General features: G+C 37.3%; 2 protein-coding genes across 3 annotated transcripts; both read left to right on the plus strand.

The window, feature by feature from the left end:
- Nucleotides 1–8,969: 8,969 nt before the first annotated feature.
- On the plus strand, nucleotides 8,970–17,252 carry LOC119502529 (low choriolytic enzyme-like). Of its 2 annotated transcripts, none has more exons than XM_037793593.1 (10): nucleotides 8,970–9,126; nucleotides 10,293–10,323; nucleotides 10,418–10,483; nucleotides 11,407–11,559; nucleotides 12,389–12,506; nucleotides 13,261–13,434; nucleotides 13,738–13,824; nucleotides 15,265–15,386; nucleotides 15,674–15,737; nucleotides 17,008–17,252. In XM_037793593.1, the coding sequence occupies exons 1-9, from the start codon at nucleotides 9,061–9,063 to the stop codon at nucleotides 15,727–15,729; spliced, it is 873 nt and encodes a 290-aa protein (XP_037649521.1). In that variant the 5' UTR covers nucleotides 8,970–9,060; the 3' UTR covers nucleotides 15,730–15,737; nucleotides 17,008–17,252. The 2 variants fall into 2 exon arrangements, with proteins under 2 accessions (XP_037649521.1, XP_037649517.1); XM_037793589.1 differs by having other exon boundaries at nucleotides 8,971–9,126; nucleotides 13,261–13,439; nucleotides 13,743–13,824.
- Nucleotides 17,253–18,579: 1,327 nt separating this feature from the next.
- Nucleotides 18,580–23,056, plus strand: LOC119502559 (high choriolytic enzyme 1-like). The gene is made up of 9 exons (XM_037793624.1): nucleotides 18,580–18,636; nucleotides 18,761–18,848; nucleotides 19,417–19,480; nucleotides 19,574–19,729; nucleotides 20,712–20,832; nucleotides 20,921–21,099; nucleotides 22,517–22,598; nucleotides 22,693–22,817; nucleotides 22,937–23,056. Coding segments are annotated over exons 2-9 (807 nt in total). The 5' UTR covers nucleotides 18,580–18,636; nucleotides 18,761–18,770; the 3' UTR covers nucleotides 22,939–23,056.
- Nucleotides 23,057–23,168: the final 112 nt, after the last annotated feature.

Below are 23,168 nucleotides of genomic sequence, written 5' to 3' on the forward strand. Positions count from 1 at the left end.
TGCACTTCTGTGTCCGTCTGTCTGTCCACGGCTAATCTCACTTACCACTGGACTCATCAGCCTAATATTTTTTGTGCTCGCTTGCTCAAGGACTTCTCGTGGTTGCAGTAATTCACATTTTTTGAAAACATATTTTATTGACTGCGTTATACCATGATTGACTGTTAACTCCTCACTCCTCTTAAAGCGAGGGTTTAGGCAGAAAGTTGTGGTCATCATTGGGCAAAAATGTAATTTTCAGCATATTGTAATTCAAGTGTTCTGAGAGAAAACTAGACTTCTGCACCTCCTCGTGGATCTGTTTTCAGGCTTTAAAAAAATCTAGCCCGGGACGGGAGACTTTGGCCAATCACAGGTCATTTCAGAGAGAGAACGTTCCTATTGGCTGTTCATTCAACGGAGGCAGCTGTCAATCACTCGCAAACTCCGATCAAATGGTCAAACTAGGCAGCGCTGATCAAATATGAATTCATTTTTGTTACTGTAATGCATATTTCTCGCCTCAAATGTTTTCAGAAACATCTTGTAGTTTACTGTTTAGTTTTATCAGTCACATATGGTTCAGACACATGTATTTGAAAGATCTCCATACCTACACTACATGGGTGGGAAGCTGACATTTGTAAAAAAAAAAAATGGAGTAGTCAGCATCCAGTGATATGAGGAGTTTCCACGCCGTGGCAGAGTCTGGAAATATTGCAGGGATGATTGGAAGGTGTACTGTTTCCCAAAGCATCAAAGTGTGGTGCCAGCAGGGCCACGCATGACAAGGCTGCTCACTAAAATAGTTGCCCATCTGAATTGGGTTAGGATGAAAGTTAAAGTAAGTAGGCCTAAGTGTAATCGGGGGGAAAAGACATGTAAGAATATATACCATCTATATAAATAATTTAGATGATATATTTATATAGATGGTAATATATTCTTACCTGTCTTTATACATTATCTCTATATATTATTTATATATTTTCTAAATGGATAGGCCTAATACTTACGTTGCAGTCAATGCAGACTACATGGTGTACAATTGACACACGAAAATCAACAAAGGCGTTCTTATTGTACAATAAATGCCTTGCGCACTATCGTGGCGTTCATACGCCTTTTCCTGTGAATGGGCTGGTATATTAGTCTCAGGAATATCCTACATAGAGGTGAGAAAGGTAAATTAAATATGCATTTATATACTGCAGAAGTGATGTTTGAAAGAATGTTGAAGGGGCAGGGAAATTATAAAGGTCACCAGCTGCATGCATATGGGGCACCGACAGGCAGAAGGTTTTCTAGCATGTAGGGCAGCCTTTATGGCACTGCATGATGTTTTCTCAGTTTTAATACCACCCTAGACGGCACTGCATCACGCTTTCTCCACTGGAAGGGCACCTTAGTGGGCACTTCATCATGTTTTCTCCACTGGAAGGGCACCTTAGAGGGCACTTCATCATGTTTTCTCCACTGGAAGGGCCCCCTAGTGGGCACTTCGTCATGTTTTCTCCACTGGAAGGGCACCCTAGTGGGCACTTCATCATGTTTTCTCCACTGGAAGGGCACCCTAGTGGGCACTTCATCATGTTTTCTCCACTGGAAGGGCATCCTAGTGGGCACTTCATCATGTTTTCTCTACTGGAAGGGCACCCTAGAGGGCACCTCATCATGTTTTTTCCACTGGAAGGGCACCCTAGAGGGCACTTCATCATGTTTTCCCCACTGGAAGGGCACCCTAGAGGGCACTTCATCATATTTTCCCCACTGGAAGGTCACCCTAGAGGGCACTTCATCATGTTTTCCCCACTGGAAGGGCACTGTAGAGGGCACTTCATCATGTTTTTTCTACTGGAAGGGCACCGTAGAGGGCACTTCATCATGTTTTCTCCACTGGAAGGGCACCCTAGAGGGCACTTCATCATGTTTTCTCCACTGGAAGGGCACTGTAGAGGGCCCTTCATCATGTTTTCTCCACTGGAAGGGCACCCTAGAGGGTACATACTCATATTTTCTCTACTGGAAGGGCACTGTAGAGGGCACTCCATCATGTTTTCTCTACTGGAAGGGCACCCTAGAGGGCACCTCATCATGTTTTTTCTACTGGAAGGGCACCGTAGAGGGCACTTCATCATGTTTTCTCCACTGGAAGGGCATCCTAGTGGGCACTTCATCATGTTTTCTCTACTGGAAGGGCATCCTAGAGGGCACTTCATCATGTTTTCTCCACTGGAAGGGCACTGTAGAGGGCCCTTCATCATGTTTTCTCCACTGGAAGGGCACCCTAGAGGGTATGTACTCATATTTTCTCTACTGGAAGGGCACTGTAGAGGGCACTTCATCATGTTTTCTCTACTGGAAGGGCACCCTAGAGGGCACCTCATCATGTTTTTTCCACTGGAAGGGCACCCTAGAGGGCACTTCATCATGTTTTCCCCACTGGAAGGGCACCCTAGAGGGCACTTCATCATATTTTCCCCACTGGAAGGTCACCCTAGAGGGCACTTCATCATGTTTTCCCCACTGGAAGGGCACTGTAGAGGGCACTTCATCATGTTTTTTCTACTGGAAGGGCACCGTAGAGGGCACTTCATCATGTTTTCTCCACTGGAAGGGCACCCTAGAGGGCACTTCATCATGTTTTCTCTACTGGAAGGGCATCTTCTGATTTATGTTAAATCTGTCCTATACTTCTATTATTTGTCCTGTTTATAAATCTGATGCTGTAGAACCTTTGACTATTCATATCGATCAATAAAACATGCATCACACACTGGTGAAATTGAAACTTTCCTCACTAGTTGTCACATCAGTAGACATGTCACAAGACAAAGACACATCACCGCTATTTAGAAATGTCTCGTGATGAGAAGTGGTTGCAGCAGACTGTGTTGCATAAACTTAGTGTGTGAAACTGGTAACATAAACCAGTTGACAACCCAGAACCAAAACAATTAACATGCTCGTAACTTCAATATTAAAGTGGTTATTTTAAGTGTTTATTATTACATTTTTAAAAATACATTCTATATGCATGAGAAGGCACCTGTTATAAACATATACAATTTCACATTTTCTGTCTTTCACTGAGTTTTAATGTAGTTCATAGTTGTTTTGCAATATGTAATATATGATTTGTTTGTTTATGTAAACAAATTATACATATATTGTTTTACATTTGAACATGTGATTGCCATTTTGTGATTTATTAGACAACAGCTAATATATTTAAATACGTAATATTAATTAGCCATTTAAATGGCATAGTATGTGTCAAATGTAGTCTTTATGTTAAGGGGTCAGTCAGATTAAAGATGGAAATAATGTCACAATAGTTTTTTGACAGTGGTGGAAGAAGTACTCAGGTCTTGTACTTAAGTGAAAGTAGCAATACTACATTGTAAAAATACTTTGTTACAAGTAAAAGTCATGCATAAAAGTACATAAGTATTCAAAATATACTAAGAGTATACCAAAAGTAAACATAGCTATTCATTATGCAGAATGGCTTTTTTCAGAATATTTGATATCCCTGGATTAGTGTGTTCATCACTTTAATGTGCAACTAGTAAAGGTGGAATTTATTTTAATTACTCTATATACTGCTGGATAGATTAATCTAAAATAATACATAATTTAATAGTTGATTAATACAAAATATAAATCAAATAATAAATTATGTATTATTAGTTGATTCCGATTATTAATACAAAATACAAATCAACTAATAATACATCATTTATTAGTTGATTTATATTTTGTATTATTTATCTGAATCTGCCTCTCAAAATTATACTTAAGCACAGTACTTGAGTAAATGTACTTAGTTACATCCACCACTAGATTTTGATGATACTTATGACACTTATGTAATCATTAAGGTAGTCTCAAGCAATGTTTGTCTTTTTTTTTAATTCAAGCTTTTATCCCTCAGTCATTGTTCCTGTTTTTGCGAGACTTTGCAAGACTGTGTGTACCAAACACATTGCAACTGTGCCCACTATTTGGAGAAGTCATATAAACACAAAAAAGGCTTTTGCAACTCTACACCTCTGATTTTAACCACACAGACGAGTTGTGTAAACACCAGTTGAAAGGCGTTATCCTCAACCTGGCAACCCGAAAAACAGTTTTAAACAATGACTGATAACTAAAGTAAGCATTATTAAAGCCAGTGGTGGCAGGTTGTGTCGGAGTAAAAAACACCATCGCCGTTGCGTCTACACATGGAGCATCCGGTTGCCCGTCCGGTAATGCTTCTCCCTGTGAATTATATTCACGGTAAGCCTGTGCATTAAGACAGCGGTGTAGGGAAAGTGTGTGTTTTCAGAACAACGGGATTTCGGAACAATGGGCGTTTGTTTTCGGAATAACAGGCTATCGGTCTAATGGGCTTTCGGTCCAGTCGTACATTTTTCGGACTATTGGAATAACAGGTTGTCGGAACAATGACATGGCACCTGCAGATCGCAGTCAGGTGCACCTTGCCAAGTGTGTCGGGAGCGTGCAAAATTCACTTTTGATCATTTTGTTACAGGCTCCCTTGGCGCACCTGTTGCCCATTTGACTTGGACACAGGGTGGGATCAGAAATAACACCTTATTATTCACATTATACATATTAATTTTATTCAGAATTATTAAGTTTGAACTTGAACAAAGTTGCATGGTTAAGAACATCTTGGTGTACATTGCTCAAATGTGTGATGGATAATGATGTGTGGTATAAGATCTTGCAGTTGCCTTCCAGAATTTCAATCTGTAATAGATATAAAGAGGCTGGAATATCACCAAATTGTTTAAAATGTAAAACTCATGTAGGTACTAGGCTGCATTGCTTGTGGGAATGCAACAAAATTCAGTTATTCTGGAGGGCAATATGCGCTAACATTAGTACAACAATAGGTCAACAGGTGTCAGCAAACCCACTTCTATGTCTGCTCGGAAGTGTCCCAAACTCTCTAAAACAATATGAGGAAGTGGTTCAATCGCTTATAATGCTGGCGAGGAAGGCCAGACTTAAATGGATAATAACTGTGGACAAATGTTTGAATCGGGGACATTGGGCCTGAATCAGATCCACATACACAATTATTGACTTCATCGTTTAATTTCACCATGCTTTCTTCTATATAAGTGCAGTGCCTCAATTTTATTTATGCTTTATCTTTTTTTAAATGTATTCATTATTTTTCTTTCTTCTTTCTCTTTTATGGACCAGTCTTTGCAACGTTATTGTATCATTGTATTGTTGTTTGTATGTTTGTTAAAAGTCGTATGAAATAAAAAGTAAAAAAAAAATAAAAATAAAAATGATGTGCAAGGTTATTGGTGATGTCACAGCAATTAACTAAATCATACAACCAACCTAATTAATTTCTGTCCATGCAGCTATAACAGCATGTGTATTCGCAGGAATCCATCTCATCAAATAGGAATTGTCAAATAGAAATTATGTAAACGCATCGTAAACTACCAGAAAGAATTCAGCGAGTTAGCATACAGACACTTTTGACTGAAAAAAGGAACTTTGCTGATTTCCAGATGCCCATTTATAAGGATGCTAAATTTGAGGATGTTTCAACACTTTTTGAGTGACCTCATGGTAATTTATCAGCATCATTTAGGCTCTGATGCCTGAAGGTTGGCAAGTATGCTGATTAACCATACGCAGTGCTTGAAGTGGAAAAAAAAAAAGTGCCGGTACTCTCTTATTCATATGTTGGTATGTGTGTCGGCTGGTATCAGCAATCTCTTGCGACTTATTCATTTATCCATTATTTCTTTAAGCATGTTATACCGTGTCAGTCACAATTAGCTGTGGTTTTATTGCTATTATTATATTTTGCCTACTATCTTCTATAATAGGCCTATAATAGTCCAATAATATTCATACTGGAACATTATAAGGTTAAGGTGGTGTGTTTGTATGTAGTGTTAATAGTTCAAGTGCTTTCCTGTCTTATTTGTAGTATTGCGCTATAATATATTATAGGATGAAAGTATTAAAAAAAGCTACAGTACAGTCATGAAAAAAGTGATAAAGTCATAGTATAGTATGTGAAAAAAGTTATAAAAAAGTTATAGTATAGTATGTGAAAAAAGACAGAATATAGTTTGTCAGAAAAATTGACTAATAAGTCATAGTATAGTATGTGAAAAAGTGACAAAAAAGTCATGGTATAATATGTCGAGAAAAAGGTCATTGTCTTTTTTCAATATATTGAAAAAAGTGATAATAAATTCATAGTATAATATGTCGAAAAAATTGATTAATAAGTCATAGTATGGAAAAAAAAGTAATAAATTAAAGCTGCAAGCAGCGTTGAATGGGCACCCCTCACCTGCTGCTGTGCATTTCCATGAAAGTCAGACACCATGCAACAGTTAGAGGGTATTTTCTGTGTGGAGCGCGTGGTGCTAAAGACATGTCAAGTTTGGGACTGATTGGACAATGTATAGTCAATTTTCAACAACTTCCTGTTTCCTGTAGGTGGCGCTATGACCTTCACTCATAATGGCACATATTGTGTCTTCAGGCCTGGACTCTTATCCAGCTTGTGAAATTTGGGGCAGATTGGACTATGTAAAGTCAAGTTATAACATCCTCCTGTGTCATGTCAAAACATCGAAATTCAAAAAAGTGATAAATAAGTCATAGTATAGTGTGTCAAAAAAAATAATAGTATATAGTATGTTGAAAAAAGTGATACAAAAGTCATAGTATAGTATGTCGAAAAAAAGTCATATTATTGTATGTTGAAAAAAGTGATAAAAAGTCATAGTATATTATGTCCAAAAAAGTTATAATTTAGTATGTTGAAAAAAGTTATACAAAAATTCATAGTATACTATGTCATAAAAATGTATAAAAAAAAGTCATACTATTGTTAAGTCCCCTTTTGTGTAAATCGAAGGAAAGAGAGAACAACACGACAATGAAAAGAAGATGGGAGTCAAAGTTGAGGTGAAAAAGAACAAGGTTGATTTATTTACACAAAAAAGGTGGGGGAAGATGGGACAAGGTGGTTGTGCCAGGTGAACAGAAATTAAGAAAACAAAACTAGGCTTAACTAATTGCTATCTCATAATACAAAACTGCAAAAAGAGCACCAAAGGTGACACCAAACAGTAGCCTAGTGTTTCTATACAAACAACTAACATCTTTCTAACATCTTTAACACGTTTTTCAAGCTCAAACAATGCAGTACAACTCAGCAGAAAGGGCATGGCCAGAATTCTGAAGGCGGGCCCCTTTTATTGAAAACCCTCGATGCTGATAAAAGTCAAATGTCAAAAGTAAAAAGTCACATTATAGTAGGTCAAAAAAAATGATGTAAAAGTCATAGTATAATATGTTGAAAAAAGTGGAAAAAAAGTCATAGTATAGTATGTCAAAAAATGTGGAAAAAAAGTCAGATTACAGTATGTCAAAAAAAGTGAGGAAAAAATCATAGTATAGTATGTTAAAGAAAGTGGAAAAAAAGTCATAGTATAGTATGTCGAAAAAAGTGATGAAAAAGTCATAGTATAGTATGTCGAAGAAAGTGGAAAAAAATGTCATAGTATAGTATATTTAAAAAAGTGGTAAAAAAAAGTAATGTATAGTATGTCGAAAAAATTTATTAAAAGTCAGATGACAGTATGTCGAAAAAAGTGATGAAAAAGTCATAGTATAGTATGTCAAAAAAAGTCATAGTAAAGTATATAAAAAAAAGTGGTAAAAAAGTCATTGTGTAGTATTTGGAAAGAAGTCATAGTATAGTATGTCGAAAACAATTGAATAAAATGTCACATTACAGTATGTTGAAAAAAAGTGGAAAAAAGTCTTAGTATAGTGTGTCGAAAAAAGACATAGTATAGCACGTCGAAAAAAGTGGAAAAAAAGTCATAGTATAGTATGTTGAAGAAATGAATTACTAAATTACAAAACTTGAATTACAATATGCTGAAAAGTTATTATGGAATTTTTCCCTTATGATGCCAAAAAACTTTCTGCCTACCCTCGGAGTGAGGAGTCAGCAGTCAATGACTGTATAAAACAGTCATTAAAATATGTTTTCAATAAAATATGTTTTCAAAAAGTGTGAATTACTGCAACCACGAGAAGTCCTTGAGCATGCAGTCATAAGCAAGCACAAAAAAAATTAGGCTGATGATTCCAGTAGTATGTGAGATTAGACGTGGACAGACACAGAGATGCACACAGACGCATGCACACACATCACCGAATACATAATCTCCTGGTGAAGATAATAACTGTGAAGTGATGCATTGAAACGTAAAATCATTGGGGCCTCTTTCCTTTCCAAGCAGAAGTACTTCAATTATCAAAATGTGTGTTGATTTGGAAGACATTGTGAGCTATTGTTTTTTATGTTTATATTTAAGTTTATCTTATCCTGAACTTCTATAGTCTTTTCAGTCCTGCCAGTCCCCATGACTCCATCACTACCATTGTATCTTTCAACAAGGTTTCAACCCAAAGAAGTTTCTTTATAATTTGAGAGGAGATCCAAACATGTCTGCCTGAATTTTGGGAATCTGTGTATAAAACGATACACAAAATGTTTGGAATAGTTCTACTTAATGTAGTACTGCAGCCATAAAAACATGACATTTCCTTTTTATGGAAGATATTTTGTTTTTCAGCTTAAATCTGGGATATAAAAACTAAAGAAAAGAAGTCACTAAAGAAATAATAAAAACATGGCTTTCTGCCACTTGAGATTACTAAATTAAGTGTTTTTCATTTTGGAGTCTCAAATAAGATCATGTTTTTGGTAAATTAATTGATCAATTTGATCTTTTTCTTACATATCATTTACTGCTAAAATGTGTAATCTGCTCCTGCCTGGGGTCCAAAAGCAGAAAACAGAACCCACATCTTACACAAACCATGGTTCGTTTTGAGCAATAACTGCCACTTCCAGTTGAGCTGAATTTGCCAACAAGTCTTTGGTGAGCATTATGCCATATTTGGATGAAGGTTAGTTGGCTTTCCCACCTATATAAGATGGAGCACACACTGTTCCCCCAGGCATAGTCTTGGTCTGCCCCTGCTGTGCTATAACCAGCCATGATGCTCCTCCAGACTGCTGTGCTCAGCGTCCTCTTCTGCTCTGTCTACAGCTTCACTATACCGGTAAGCATCAGCAGACACATTAATATGGACAGACGGACACTTACTTTCTCTATAATTAGATCATTTTCTATGACACAATTTGAAATTAAATATGATGCATTGTCAAATATTACAGTCAAATTAATTTTTTATTCAATAATATATTATGATCAGCAGTATATTGACTAACTATTTAACTATCAAGTCAAGTCAATTTGACTGACTGCTCAACATACAGTATAGGGGAACTTTTTGGTAACTCTTCATTTTACAGGTCCGCAAATTTCACGGTCATTAGGTGATAATTAGCAAGTAACCTATTTGAAATTTCTTTGGAATTACTGCCATATTACCCCAATATTTACCTAAAAAATCATCAAAAATTACTTTATTATAAACATTATTTAATAATGATATGCTAAAATAGCATATAATGGTTCAAATAGGGCCCTTAGGCTTGAGAAGCATCTGTGCGCTGCTCTTCATCAGAGGTGGAAAACTAAAAGAAGACACTTCTGATCAGGCACAAATCTCAGCACTGAGTGATTTATTGTCGACACAAATGTAACCTGGTAGCTAATGTAATGATTCAGGGAGTTTTTTAAGAAATTTCAAACAAGTTATTTGATAATTATTATCTATTTATCAGCAGACATGGAAATAAAGCATATCAATTAACTTTGTTTTCTTTTCCTGGAAAAGTCATTTTCAACTAATTTTGAGGTAAATATTGGGTTAATTTGGCAGTAAATAGGTTACTTGCTAATTATCACCTAATTACCATGAAATTGGTGTTAGTGAACTTTTTTTTATTAATTGTGGGGATATTGACATGGAAACTGTTTCTAAAAAAAGACAATTTGGTAAATAGCAAAAAGCGAAATGGCTTTATACTTTGTTGATTGCATTACATTCTAATCCAATGCAGGAATGCCCACATTTTGCTTTCTCTGACTTGAAAGTTGTATGTTAAAATTTTGAAAAAGGAATAGCTTTCAAAGTTTCCACCATGCCCCCTATGCTATTTCTATGGGACCTGCACCTCCTGCAGTAGTCTCAAACTGAAGTCAAATCTCTGCTGGAACTAAACTCTATCTGAACTCAGAAGCAAATTTTCACATATTTAATTCAGTGGCTGCATAACCATTCAACTGTTTTTAACCAACTTTTACTCTGACTAATTACAGGCTGGTTTTGAAAAGAGCGAGGAGCACTCTGGTAAGACATGGCTACTTTCCAGACAGTAACACTCTGTAAATATATATCGTACATCATATAACTGATGCATGAACAAATTGTTTCTATTCCACAGGCAACAACGTTGAGGAACGTGATATGGGTATCTCCACGCTGTTAGAGAAGGCCAATATCAATGTTGGTATGTTCATCTCAAGTGCTTTAATTATCCCTTTGGTGAAATGATCATTTCAGCAGAAATGTACAGTAGTAATAATCTAACCTTAAATATAGAATAAAAGTATTGGTAACACTTCATTTTACAGGTCCGCAAATTTTATGGTAATTAGGTGATAATTTGCAAGTAACTTATCTGAAATTTCTTTGGAATTTCTGCCAAATTACCACAATATTTACCTCAAAATGTACCGAAAATTACTTTATTATAAACATTATTTAATAATTATATTCCGCTATTTCCCAATAGCTGGTAATTTAGAAGCTTTATTTCCATGTCTGCTGGTAAATAGATAATAATTAGCAAAAAACTTTTTTTTTTAATTTCTTAAAAAAACTCCCTGAATCATGACATTAGCTACCAGGTTACATTTGTGTAGACAATAAGTCACACAATGGTGAGATTTTTGACTGATCAGAAGTGTCTTCTATTAGTTTTCCACCTCCGATGAAGAGCAGCCGCTTCTCAAGCCTAAGGGCCCTATTTTAACCATTATATGCTTTTTTAGCATATAATTATTAAATCATGTTTATAATAAAGTCATTTTCGATACAATTTGAGGTATATATTGGAGTAATTTGGCAGTAATTCCAAAGAAATTTCAAATAGATTACTTGCTAATTATCACCTAATTACCATGAAATTTGTGGACCTCTAACATGAAATGTTACCAAAGTATTCATTAAAACATTAGCAATAATACATAATGCTGGTGTTGGAGTACTGAAAGTAGATTATACAGCAGAGAGATACTGCTTTCTAAACAGAACCATCAGTTTGGACAGAGAGGTTGTCGGCCTGTCAGACCCAGATTTGACCTGCTGCCTTTAACACAGTAGCTAAATCAAGAAAATTAAATGCAGCATCATCCTCGTGTCATTTTGCAGGAAAGGACTTTGATGACCCTCTGGTGCTGGATGGAGACATAGCAGTGCCAACAGGTCTACAGAACGCTGATCCCTGCACAGCACGAGGGTGCCTGTGGCCCAAAGCCAACGATGGCAACGTCTACGTACCCTTCCAGATCTCCAACCAGTACAGTAAGTAGCCTACTGAAGGCAGCGATTTTATTTTGGTTCTATAGGCTATTAGTGCTCATAAGTTACCAATATCACATGCACACTTTATATATGTATTTTAGTAGTAGCATTACTAAACTAGTAGTAGAAGCAGTAAATAGTAGTAGGCGTAGTAACAGTAGACCTATAGTGGTAGTAGTAGAAGTAAAAAGGCCAGAAATAAAGGTAATAGTAGCAATAGCAGTTGTAGATCTAGTGGTAGTAGTAGTAGCATTAGCAGCAGTGGTAGTAACAGTAGTAGTAGTAGTAGGCCCAGTAGTATTAGTCGTATGTATAGTAGCAGTAGCAATATAAGCAATAGCAGCAGTAGTAGTAGTCATAGTAGGCCAGGTAGTAGTAGTATGTAGGCTATAGTAGCAGTAGCAATAGTATAGCAATAGCAGCAGGCATAGTAGTAGTAGTAGTAGGACTAGTAGAAGTAGTGTGGCTTAATAATATATGCACTTTCTTACAAAGTTTTTAACGGTGTTTTAAACAAGTAAAAACAGCAATTTCTTTGTTTTAAGAGTATGTAGGCTATAGTAGTAGTAGTAATAGTATAGTAATTGCAGCAGCAGCAGTAGCAGTTGTAGCTATAGGCTCGTGGTAGTAGCAGTAATAGGCCTACTAGTCACTTAATAGTAATAGTAGTATAGTAGTAGTATAATAGTATACTAGCAGAGTAATTGATTTAATATGATATATTATATAATATTTAATATTTAATATGATGGCAGACTGATGTAGAAGATGACAGCAATAAAACCAACTAAACTGATAATAAATGTTTTTTTGTTTTTTTACTGTCAAGGCCGCCGTGAGAAAGCGACCATCATCGAAGGTCTGAATTCATTTGCTCAGTCCACCTGCATCCGCTTCACCGAACGCACCAATCAGCGGGACTTTGTGAACATCCAGTCGCGCTCAGGGTATGGACCACACAATACATACCACATAATGGCAAGCCGTTTCAACATTTAATCAAACCACACACATTTTAGATATCCATGATAGCATTTCTCCCAGTCAACATTGTATTCTCAATTGACAATTGTGGAGAGGAAGAATGTCATTGTGGATAACGGGAATGTTCATCCCAGACGAGCCCCCAGTGTTACCTTTCCAGCTTCTGAGCTCCGAACCGTACTTGGGAGTTTTCCTGGACTTGGCTAACTAAATTTAGCCTAGCCTGGCTTGTAATTGGTAACAGATTTCTTGAGTCAATTCTGCTGTGACGACCAGCACTTTTATTCGAATAACGGATGTAACATAAATCAGCGTCAGAACATAAATGCACCTCCTCTCTGTAACACTGCAACGGTAACTGACTTCTATACTTCACTGTGGCTCTGGCTAACTAACGCACACTTCATCTCTCGTCTCTGTCCATCACAACAACACAGACCAGCACCTCCGCTCGACTACGTCACACACAGGTTACCCACAAGGCCACACCTTAAAGAGACAGGGCTTGACTCGTAACACTAGGAAGGACTGACTTACGGATATCTGCACTAAACTTAAAGACTTATAGACCCTATTGACACCAAGGGTCTTACACCGGAGCTTGCAGGCTTTTCATCAAATACAAGTTTCTCAGGTCGAGGGTGAACAATGTGAGATATTCTCATGGGGCTTCTTAAGCTGTTTTACCATTTGGTTTTATTTACTGTTCTCTTTCAGATGTTTCTCATATATTGGGCGTATTGGTCGAGGCCAGATAGTGTCTTTGCAACGCCAGGGCTGTGTTTTTAAGAACATCATCCAACATGAGCTGCTGCACGCCCTGGGCTTCAACCATGAACAGACCAGGTCCGACAGGGACAGCAATGTTCGCATCCAGCTGCAGAACGTCATTCGCGGTGGGTTGTGCTATAGACTTTCATTATAACAAATATAGATGGAACTTTGGTAATGCTTTTGCAAAAGATATAAACAACCAAAATGAGGTGTTGATATGATGATGACCTTGATAACTTTTAAGCTCTTAAGTGATCAATGTATGGTATGTAGTAGCTAGGGATATGAATCATGTTTATACCTCTAGAATGAGCAACCATATGTACAGAAATAGTGTAGTTTCCAGCAGATATAACTATTCACTTGCTGCACTTTTCAGCCATTTTCAGTGGCAACATTTTTTTGAACTTTGTGATCACCTGCAGGAATGGAGGGCAACTTCAGGAAGATCCAAACGCGTAACCTTGGCACTGCCTATGACTACAACTCTGTCATGCACTATGGAAGGTAGCATCTCCGTTCACTCAATGAACTTGATAATATTCAACTACAACAGTATCATTATGAAATCATGTAGTATCTATATAACACTACTTCTGTATGCATTTTTAAAGGAAGGGTTCATATTTTTTCAAGTCTGAGTTAAAACAGTACTCACATGCCCATATGTGTGTTTAAAAGGTTACTTTTTCTTTCCATGCCGGCCATGAAGAGATCCTGCACTAATTAGGGATGTTCATAATTAACCGTTAACAATAAGCATTTTGACCGATCAGTTAAACGGTTCTCCTAATGCAATTCCAATGAAAGAGACAAAATCTACATCCTCATTCTGTGCAAAAATATATTCTATAGCTAAGCTGAAGCTAATAGGAGGTTTGAGCTGTCGGAGTTAGACAAATGGGGTGGGTATCTTCCAACGTTACACTCTTTTTACTACAAAATTCCCTCTTTTTGCTACTATCCCTACACAGCAACTAAAGGCTGGCCCACAAACAGATTTTGAAAATGTGAGAGAGCCCACACATAACAACATTTTATGTTAAATCTAACAGTTTTGTTCCTATAGTGTGTGGTGAGCAACGATTCAACCAAAACAGCAACCACACACTAACAGATTAATTCATGAACAAGAGTCCAGACTCAAAAAACATAAATCTCGCAAAAAATCTCTTGATCAAAAGTGATTTTAGTGTGAACAAACATTGCGGACGACGGGCACGTTAAATAAAGACACGTTAAATAAACAACGTCTTCCATTTCTGAGGTCCATCTCACTACTACTTTATGCTTCGCGTTTTGGATGGACTTCCGAGCCGATCGGAGGTTTGTAAAAGACACTCTTAACATACCTCACACCACAGGAATATCTGGAAAGATAATCTTTAGAACCATCAAAAAATTGGGGCTTCGCTGACGATCGTCGAGAGGAGGGAATCGGGCCCAATATTGGCTTGATTCTCGCGTAGTATGTACTCAGCATAAGCAAAGAAACACTGTCCATGAAAAAATAAAGAGGGATTTTGTACTAAAAGGACTATAACTTTGGAGGAAACTCCTTTCAGACTGTTGAAGTCTCATATTAGCTTTAGATGAACTTTAGAATGTATTTTTACAAAGAACAAGCACTGTCGACTGTCCCCCATCGCTCACAATCTCTTTACGGCCAGTATGAACAGCAGGAACGATTACAGAGTCCGATAACTTTACAATTTTATTTCAGTGTACATATGGCCACGTGAATATTGTTTTAAGACAGACTTGAAATAATAATTTAAACTTGTCCTTTAAATTTTTTTTTTGCCAAATGGTGGACACAAACACAACTCTGAATGAATGATAATTTTTCTTCTGTGTCTCCTGGATGTGTGAATAGACGATGGTGTAGAGTTAAGTGATAAATGTATAGTTTAAACCTGTCATCACTGCTGTGTATTTGCACCATAGGTATGCATTCTCCAAGAACAGGCAGCCAACCATCGTGCCCATCCCCGACCCCAATGCAGTTATTGGTCGGGCCACTGACATGAGTGCTAATGACATCCTTCGGGTGAACCGCCTTTACTGCAGTAAGTACCTTTTTAAACATGTAGCCTATTATCTCCCCAACTAAACTTCCTACTTGTTTCTAATATCTATTTCTTCTGAGCTACCTACATTCTCATCTGTCTTCCTACCTGGCTACCCACCTATAGTACTCTCTCATACTACCTTTCTACTGATTAAATGGACAGACTAGGTCAGATTGAACACAGACCTACAGTTTGTATTTCCATGTGCATTGAAGCAGCACCATAAAGAAATGTGCTGTGAAATTAATTTAATTAATTTTGCTGTCTTTTTTAATTCATGTCAGATAGAACTGCTTCCAAACTTGACCCGGAACCGGTGCAAAGAAAACATTTCCACTAGAAATAAAAGTAAGTTGTGGGTTTTGCATGTTTTATTCGAACTTGCTATGTCCACGCTAACATCAGTGGGATGCAATGTTTAGTTTAACCTAGCTGCACATTCTGTCTTCAGATGGAAGTTTCCCTCTCTTTACATTTTAGTAGCTTTTATTTAATAATTTTTATCATAAATTTTGTATTTCTTCTGGCATTTTGCCATCTTAAGATAGTGACCTTGGAGGAGGGAACCTGCTGAAATAAAAAATAAACGGATAAATAAATTACTCGATAAATATATAAATATGTCATTAAATATAGCAAAAATAATGATAACAAAATAATAATAAAAAATAAATGTAGCCATTAATTAATTAATAAAATGTGAAATAAATTGATATTTCTGTTTTAATTTGCTTCTTTATTTATTTATCTTTGTATTAATTCCCTTATTTATTTACTCTTCTGTTCTGTTAAATGACAGTCCCCCTAATTTGCATAATGAGGCAGAAATGCATAAAGAAATGTGTAAAGAAAAGAATACAGAGATAAATAAGTTTGGGCAAATAAATAAGGGGTGAAATGCAAAAGGAAAATCGTGCAGAAATAAATGCATAAATACATAAATAAATTCATACATCTAAAAATAAATATAAAATAATTAAAAAATGCACAAATAAATAAATACATGTAAAAATAAATAAAAACATTGAAAAATGAATAGAAATGAATACATAAATAAATAAAAGGGAAAGTTAAACAAATGAATAAATAAATAAGGGAATTAATACAAAGATTAATAAATAAAGAAGCAAATTAAAACAGATATCAATTTATGTCACATTTTATCAATTAGTTAATTGCTCCATTTTTTATATTATTTTGTTATATTTAATGACATATTTATTAATTTATTGTGTCATTTATTTATTTATTCATTTATTTTGTATTTTGGCAGGTTCCATCTTCCATAAATGACAGATAAAGACAGGAAACATGAATGTACATTTATGTGCATCCATGTTTCCTGTTAGACGGACATCAACCTATGATATACAGGTGGTGGAAGGTGTAAAAATGAATAAAAACAATTATACAAATAAGTAATATAGGAAGTGAGAGAGGGGCCCGACATTGAACCAGGGATGTTATGGTTATGTGATAGTCATCTTAACCACTAGACCATCAGGATGGATTCAAGTGTCTTGTATTATGTGCATGCCCATGTGCGCGTGTTTGTGTGCACGTGTACGCATATTCATTCAATATTTTTTTTGACAAATTCCCTTTTTTTTCCCAACAGGAAATCAAAAGGAAATGAGGCAAACTGATGCAACGTTTTTTCTACAAGGAAAATCTGAAATGCATCTTGTGCTTAAATGAATGCGCTTTAATTCAGTATTTGATGAAATTAGCTTGTGTGCTGCCCTAATGAGGAATGCAAAGTGTCCAATGACACCATCACAAATGTGCACTTACAATAAAAACTGCTTGTACGCTTGAATGAATACTAAAAAAGAATAAAAACATTTTTTGCATATCTCATAACCTCAGCGTGTGTGTTTTCTTCATATTTTGACCTGAAAAGACAGAAGTGTTGTACCAGCATTCACCATAACAAAAGATTTTAGCCAAAAACAAGCTGAACATTCATCTAGAAGCAGAACTCGCAGGTGATCAGCTATATTTCTCTGTCATTCTGGCGTTGGTGGCCTTCATGAACAGGGCCCGGTGAAGCTGCTTGATAAACACACACAGGTGATCAAACGTAGCACATTCTCTACTGGAGTTGATAAGCCTTTTTTTCTGGCTCAGCACAAACAGTATTTCCTCTCTCACTGTTACAGAAATTGTGGTATTTAAAGGTTTACATGCATGTATCTGTATGAAATCTTAATATAGTCTTATTATTTTGTAATATTTAAGATACAGATGTTGTGAGCTTTAAGATGAAATACATTTACAACATTGTAGTATAATTTAGTATAATGTTTAGTTTAACCTAGCTGTACATTGTGTCTTCAGATGGAAGTTTCCCTCTCTTTACATTTTAGTAGCTTTTATTTAATATTTTTCATCATAAATTTTGATTCTTTTCTGTCATTTTGCCATCCTAAGATAGTTATTTTGGAGGATGGAATAAAAAACAAATGAATAAATAAATAAATGACTCGATAAATAAATGACTACGTCATTAAATATAGCAACAATAATGATAATAAAATAATAATAACAAATAAATGTAGCCATTAATTAATAAAATGTGACATAAATTGATATTTCTGTTTTAATTTGCTTCCTTTAGTTATTTATCTTTGTATTAATTCCCTTATTTATTTACTCCTTTGTTCATGTTGAGTGACAGCCCCCCTCATTTGCATAATGAGGCAGAAATGCATAAAAAATGTAAAAAGAAATGTATAAAGAAAGGAATACAGAAATAAATAAGTTTTGGGAAATAAATAAGGGGTGAAATGCAAAGGGAAAATCGTGCAGAAATAAATAAATAAATACATAAATAAATTCATACATTTAAAATAAATATAAAATAAATAAAAAATAAATGCATAAATAACCAAATAAAAAAATATATATAAATATTTAACACAGAGATGTTGTGAGCTTTAAGATACAATACACTTACAACAGTACAGAGCATGGAAAAAGAGCATTAATGTAACTGAACACTCATCACACTTGCTTTACACAGTAAATGCACCAAGTGTCCTTTTTCCCACCAGTAGTGGTATTGAGATGTTTCTGTCTGCTCATGTGTCTGAACCATATGTGACTGATAAGCCTGTGAGTTTAGCTGATTCATTGGCTTTCTTAGTACCCAGATAATCCATATTTGGGCTCACCGATGCAGTCGAACATGTATATAAACCTGGAGAGAAACCTCAGCTGCATAAATCCACACAGAGGATCCAAGGTGAGTTCAGTCTGCAGCACAATGTGTGCACTTTCTTTCTTTCAGTGTGTGAATAGTTATTTGGTTCAAACTGTACCTTTCCTCTGAATGGAAGCTGAAGCTGATTCCTGTCTGTGTCTTGCAGGTCTGCTGTTATGGCTCGCATGTCTGTTTTCAGGTTCTCCGCTCTGGCTCTGCTGCTGTTGTCTGCCTGCTGTTGGGCCGACAATGAGGTAGGATGGATCATAGTGTGAGAGGACCGCGCAGTCTGATATCTGCTCAGTTATTAAATTGCATGTTTAATCTCGACTGTCACAACCATGAAAGGACTCCTGTCTCTCATATGAAGCCGGTCATCTTCTGTTAATTTGAGCATTTATTTACACCTCAGTTGAGTTTTAAGCCCCATTTTTCACTGCTTTGGCTCTATGTTTTAGAAGTGTTTGGATCATTTCTCACAGATGATGACACAGTTTGGGTCATAAAATATCTACAAAGCTTTATGATGCTGAACGTTCGTCTCATAATCTCTTTGTACGTCTAACAGACTTAATGTGAACGTGCTACTTTAAGACAGTATTTGGTTATTTGGCTGATTAATGATTGTTAACTTTTAGCCGTAATTTTGTGTCTATTCCTAACGTGTTTGTTCTTTCTCCTCTAATCCCTCGCTGAACCTACAGGCAGGTATGTCATCTATTCTAATGATCAGACCTACTGTAGCCTACTGACATGCACAGTGTTGTGACTGGTGTATTTCTATACAAAGTGAAATAGTGTTGTTGTTGTTGACTTCGCTGTGCAGAGGAAGACTTGGGGGAGCTTTCTGTCTCGGAGCTTCTGGAGAGAGCCAACAGAAATCTGAGTGAGTGTGAAGCTGCTGCAGTCATATTTACATTTCCTTCTTCCATTAGCAGCAGTTCAGCAGGTTTCTGAGTTTCCGTGTGATGTTTTTCAGTCCGTTCCGACAGCGACCCCATTCTGACCGGAGGAGATATCGCCATCGACAGCGAGGCCGAGAAAAACGCCGACCCTTGCACCAGCAGAGGCTGCAAGTGGGGCAAGTTCACCGACGGGAAGGTCTACATTCCTTATTACATCACCAACCACTTCTGTAAGTGTCACACGGAGGCCTGGGAGGCCCACATATGCTCTGTCCATATACAGTAGGCTTTCACCTCTAATGCAGCCTGTTGTAGCAGCAACTTTAACAAAAGGTTTGAGAGTGAAACTAACCAGAGAACCAACTGATCAACCAGAATCACACAGACTGTTTGCTGCTTACTGTTAATTGTAGGGCTGTCAAAGTTAATGCGATAATAACGCAAAGTCATTTTAACGCCACTAATTTCTTTAACACATTAACGCAACTTGCGATTTTTAGGTCATAGCGGGCTCAGTTTTAAAGCAAGAGTGAAGATACTGGTATCATATGAAACTAAAAAAACCTAATGAATCAATTCGTACCAACCATGTCATACTAGCTTGTCACGAAGGAGATTAAATAACACTCCGAACTTGCGCTAAATTTTGGCGAGGAAAAACTGGCATGGCCATTTTCAAAGGGGTCCCTTGACCTCTGACCTCAAGATGTGTGAATGTAAATGGGTTCCATGGGTACCCACGAGTCTCCCCTTTACAGACATGCCCACTTTATGATAATCACATGCAGTTTGGGGCAAGTCATAGTCAAGTCAGTACACTGACACACTGACAGCTGTTGTTGCCTGTTGGGCTGCAGTTTGCCATGTTATGATTTGAGCATATTTTTTATGCTGAATGCAGTACCTGTGAGGGTTTCTGGACAATATTTGTCATTGTTTTGTGTTGATAATTGATTTTCAATAATAAATATATACATACGTTTGCATAAAGTAGCATATTTGCCCACTCCCATGTTGATAAGAGTATTAAATACTTGACAAATCTCCCTTTAAGGTACATTTTGAACAGATAAAAAATGTGTGATTAATTTTAGATTACATATTTTAATCATTTTCCAGAAAAGAAAAGCTGTGAAATATTAGGACCAGTATGGTCCTCTGTTGTTCTTGTGACGGTGAAAAGCTAAATTTAGCGTGTTGTGGTTTTGCAAGCCTCCCGTGAGAAGGCCATCATCACCCGTGGACTGGAGTCCTTCTCCTCCTTCTCCTGCATCCGCTTCAGGCCCACCAAAAGCAGTGACCGCGACTGGCTGAGCATCGAGTCCCAGAACGGGTAAGAAAGTGACGCTGAAGGGACAGTTTGTGTTGAGAGCTTCTCTCAGACTTCAGTGTTGTGTCAACTCACCTGTGATCCTGTCCAGCTGCTACTCCTACGTCGGCCGTCGTGGTGGTAAGCAGGTGGTGTCTCTGGCCCGTCAGGGATGCCTTTACCACGGCACCGTCCAGCATGAGCTGCTCCACGCTCTGGGCTTCAACCATGAACAGACCCGCTCTGACAGGGACAACCACATCAGAGTCATGCTGCAGAACGTCCAGTCTGGTAATGGAGATGATGATTATTCACATATTAGAGAGGAGAGCCAGCAAACTGCAGACAAGTACATTCACATTAGAGACACTGATATCATCTGTTTCCCCTAAAAAACATGCAGGCCTAATGTTTAATATTTCATGTGAACAAATACACTAAAAATACGACCTCACAGATATTAGACAGTTCTGCTTTAGTTCAGCTCATCTGCTGTTTATTCTCATTAACCACATTCTGCCTCTCTTTATATCTCTCAGTGAGTTTAAAACACTCTGTGGCTAAAGAGCACTTATAAACAGAAAACAGGTTCGGTCTGTAAGTCCTGTAATCTTTGTTTGTAGTCTTCTGCTTTAGAGTGGAAGTTCTACCTAACATGGCCCTATAGCAGTCTGTATGCTACATGAAAGACATGATTTTCCTAAAAGAAATACATATAAAAGTTTTTTTTTAAAATATGACTTTAGATGAGAAGAATTGCTCACTTCAAAGAAAAGTTGAGTCTCTTTTCATGTTGTTTTCATTATAAGTATAGTGAGTCCCTGCTGCCCCCTAGTGGGCAAAAAGAGCATGAACATCATGCTGCCAGGGGGAACACCAGAGTTTAACAAATCACTGATCCTACATGAAACAGCAGCTCAGTGTGTGACGTCAGTTTTCTGAATATATAAAACCATCAGGACCGAACCACGGAGCTCTGTAGCTTATTGGGATCTTTCTCCAGCAGCTGGACTCCTTTCTGTCCAGAGTCAAAGTGAATTCACACAAAGGCTGTAACTTTAAAGGGGCTCTATGTGAGAATCACAAATTGCTTGTTAACAGTGACACCTGTGGCCATTAAGTCAACGACAGTCGGCGTCCTGTTGCAACATCAGTCAAAACAGCGAGGCGACACACACGAGACTGAACGTGATTAACAGCTAAAACCACAATATCACTATATATTACATGGCTTTGTTAAACATTACTACAGTCTATTATTTCTCTATAACAGACTGTTGCTATGTATAACAGACCGTTGCTATGGGCGCAGTTGTGATGTCGGACTCTGGCGGACCGTTTTCGTGTTGAATTATTGATTTTTTAGTAGTAAGTAGACGAGTAATAAGGGGGATAATGTACAGCTAGCGGGTCATTGTTGTGAAATAAATGTCATTGAGGCGATAAGAGACCCCTCTGCTGAAAATAAAGGCACTTCCAAGCTTGCGTGACGTCACATCTGTTAGATTTTCCCATAAAAAAAGGCCGGCATTCTTCACATTAAAAGCAGTCTACAGGCTGATAGAGGAAACCCAGAAAGTCACGAAAGGTCTAATTTTTTAGGTTAGATTACAACCTGTTCACACACTGGCAATGAAAAAATATAAAAAAATGTGTAAAAACTTACATACAGTCCCTTAAATGTTAACTAATGTTTTTTTTTTTCTAGGAATGGAGCACAACTTCAGGAAGATCGCCACCCTCAACCAGGGCACTCCCTACGACTACAACTCTGTCATGCAGTACCACAAGTGAGAAACAACATGGCTTCACTTCAGCCCTCGCTGTGTCTTCACACAGGATGTGCTGTGGTTCGGTCTAACTGCTATGTGTCCTCTCGTATAGGTACGCCTTCTCCAAGAACAACCAGCCCACCATGGTACCCATCCCTAACTCCAACGTGTCCTTTGGCGACGCTAAGCAGATGAGTCGCAATGACATCGCCAGGCTCAACACACTCTATAAGTGCTGTGAGTGTCACACATGAACACATTTATGATGATATATCTACACACACACCGCCTGTCTACAGTCTGTATTCAACACTCAGTCTGGACCTAATCCACCTCTGTGCTGTTCACTGTTACAGAAGAAGCCCTTTCAGATGTGCTGACAGACTGATCGGATGGAAGACTGTCTCCTCGTGAGAAGCTACAGACCTGAACTCATCAGCACAACAGTAAATAATATAAAGTTACTTTGACAGAAACACAGCACTCTCTTCTCATTCTTTCATCACATCCTTGTTTGTTTTGTTTGGAAGATTGCACTGGAGTAACTGATATTGCCCCTGGACTGTTTGAAAGCCTCTGTATGAGCAG

The sequence above is a fragment of the Sebastes umbrosus genome, chromosome 2 (assembly GCF_015220745.1).
Source record: "Sebastes umbrosus isolate fSebUmb1 chromosome 2, fSebUmb1.pri, whole genome shotgun sequence".
Classification (NCBI taxonomy): domain Eukaryota; kingdom Metazoa; phylum Chordata; class Actinopteri; order Perciformes; family Sebastidae; genus Sebastes; species Sebastes umbrosus.

Bases quoted from the DNA above. Each gene is read 5' to 3' on its own strand.
- LOC119502529 (XM_037793593.1), top strand. From the start codon at position 9,061: ATGATGCTCCTCCAGACTGCTGTGCTCAGCGTCCTCTTCTGCTCTGTC. The intron at 10,484-11,406 runs GTATGTTCATCT...GTCATTTTGCAG, and splicing joins GAAGGCCAATATCAATGTTG to GAAAGGACTTTGATGACCCT. The intron at 12,507-13,260 runs GTATGGACCACA...GTTCTCTTTCAG, and splicing joins AACATCCAGTCGCGCTCAGG to ATGTTTCTCATATATTGGGC.
- LOC119502559 (XM_037793624.1), top strand. From the start codon at position 18,771: ATGGCTCGCATGTCTGTTTTCAGGTTCTCCGCTCTGGCTCTGCTGCTG. The intron at 18,849-19,416 runs GTAGGATGGATC...TGACTTCGCTGT, and splicing joins GCTGTTGGGCCGACAATGAG to GCAGAGGAAGACTTGGGGGA. The intron at 19,730-20,711 runs GTAAGTGTCACA...TGGTTTTGCAAG, and splicing joins TTACATCACCAACCACTTCT to CCTCCCGTGAGAAGGCCATC.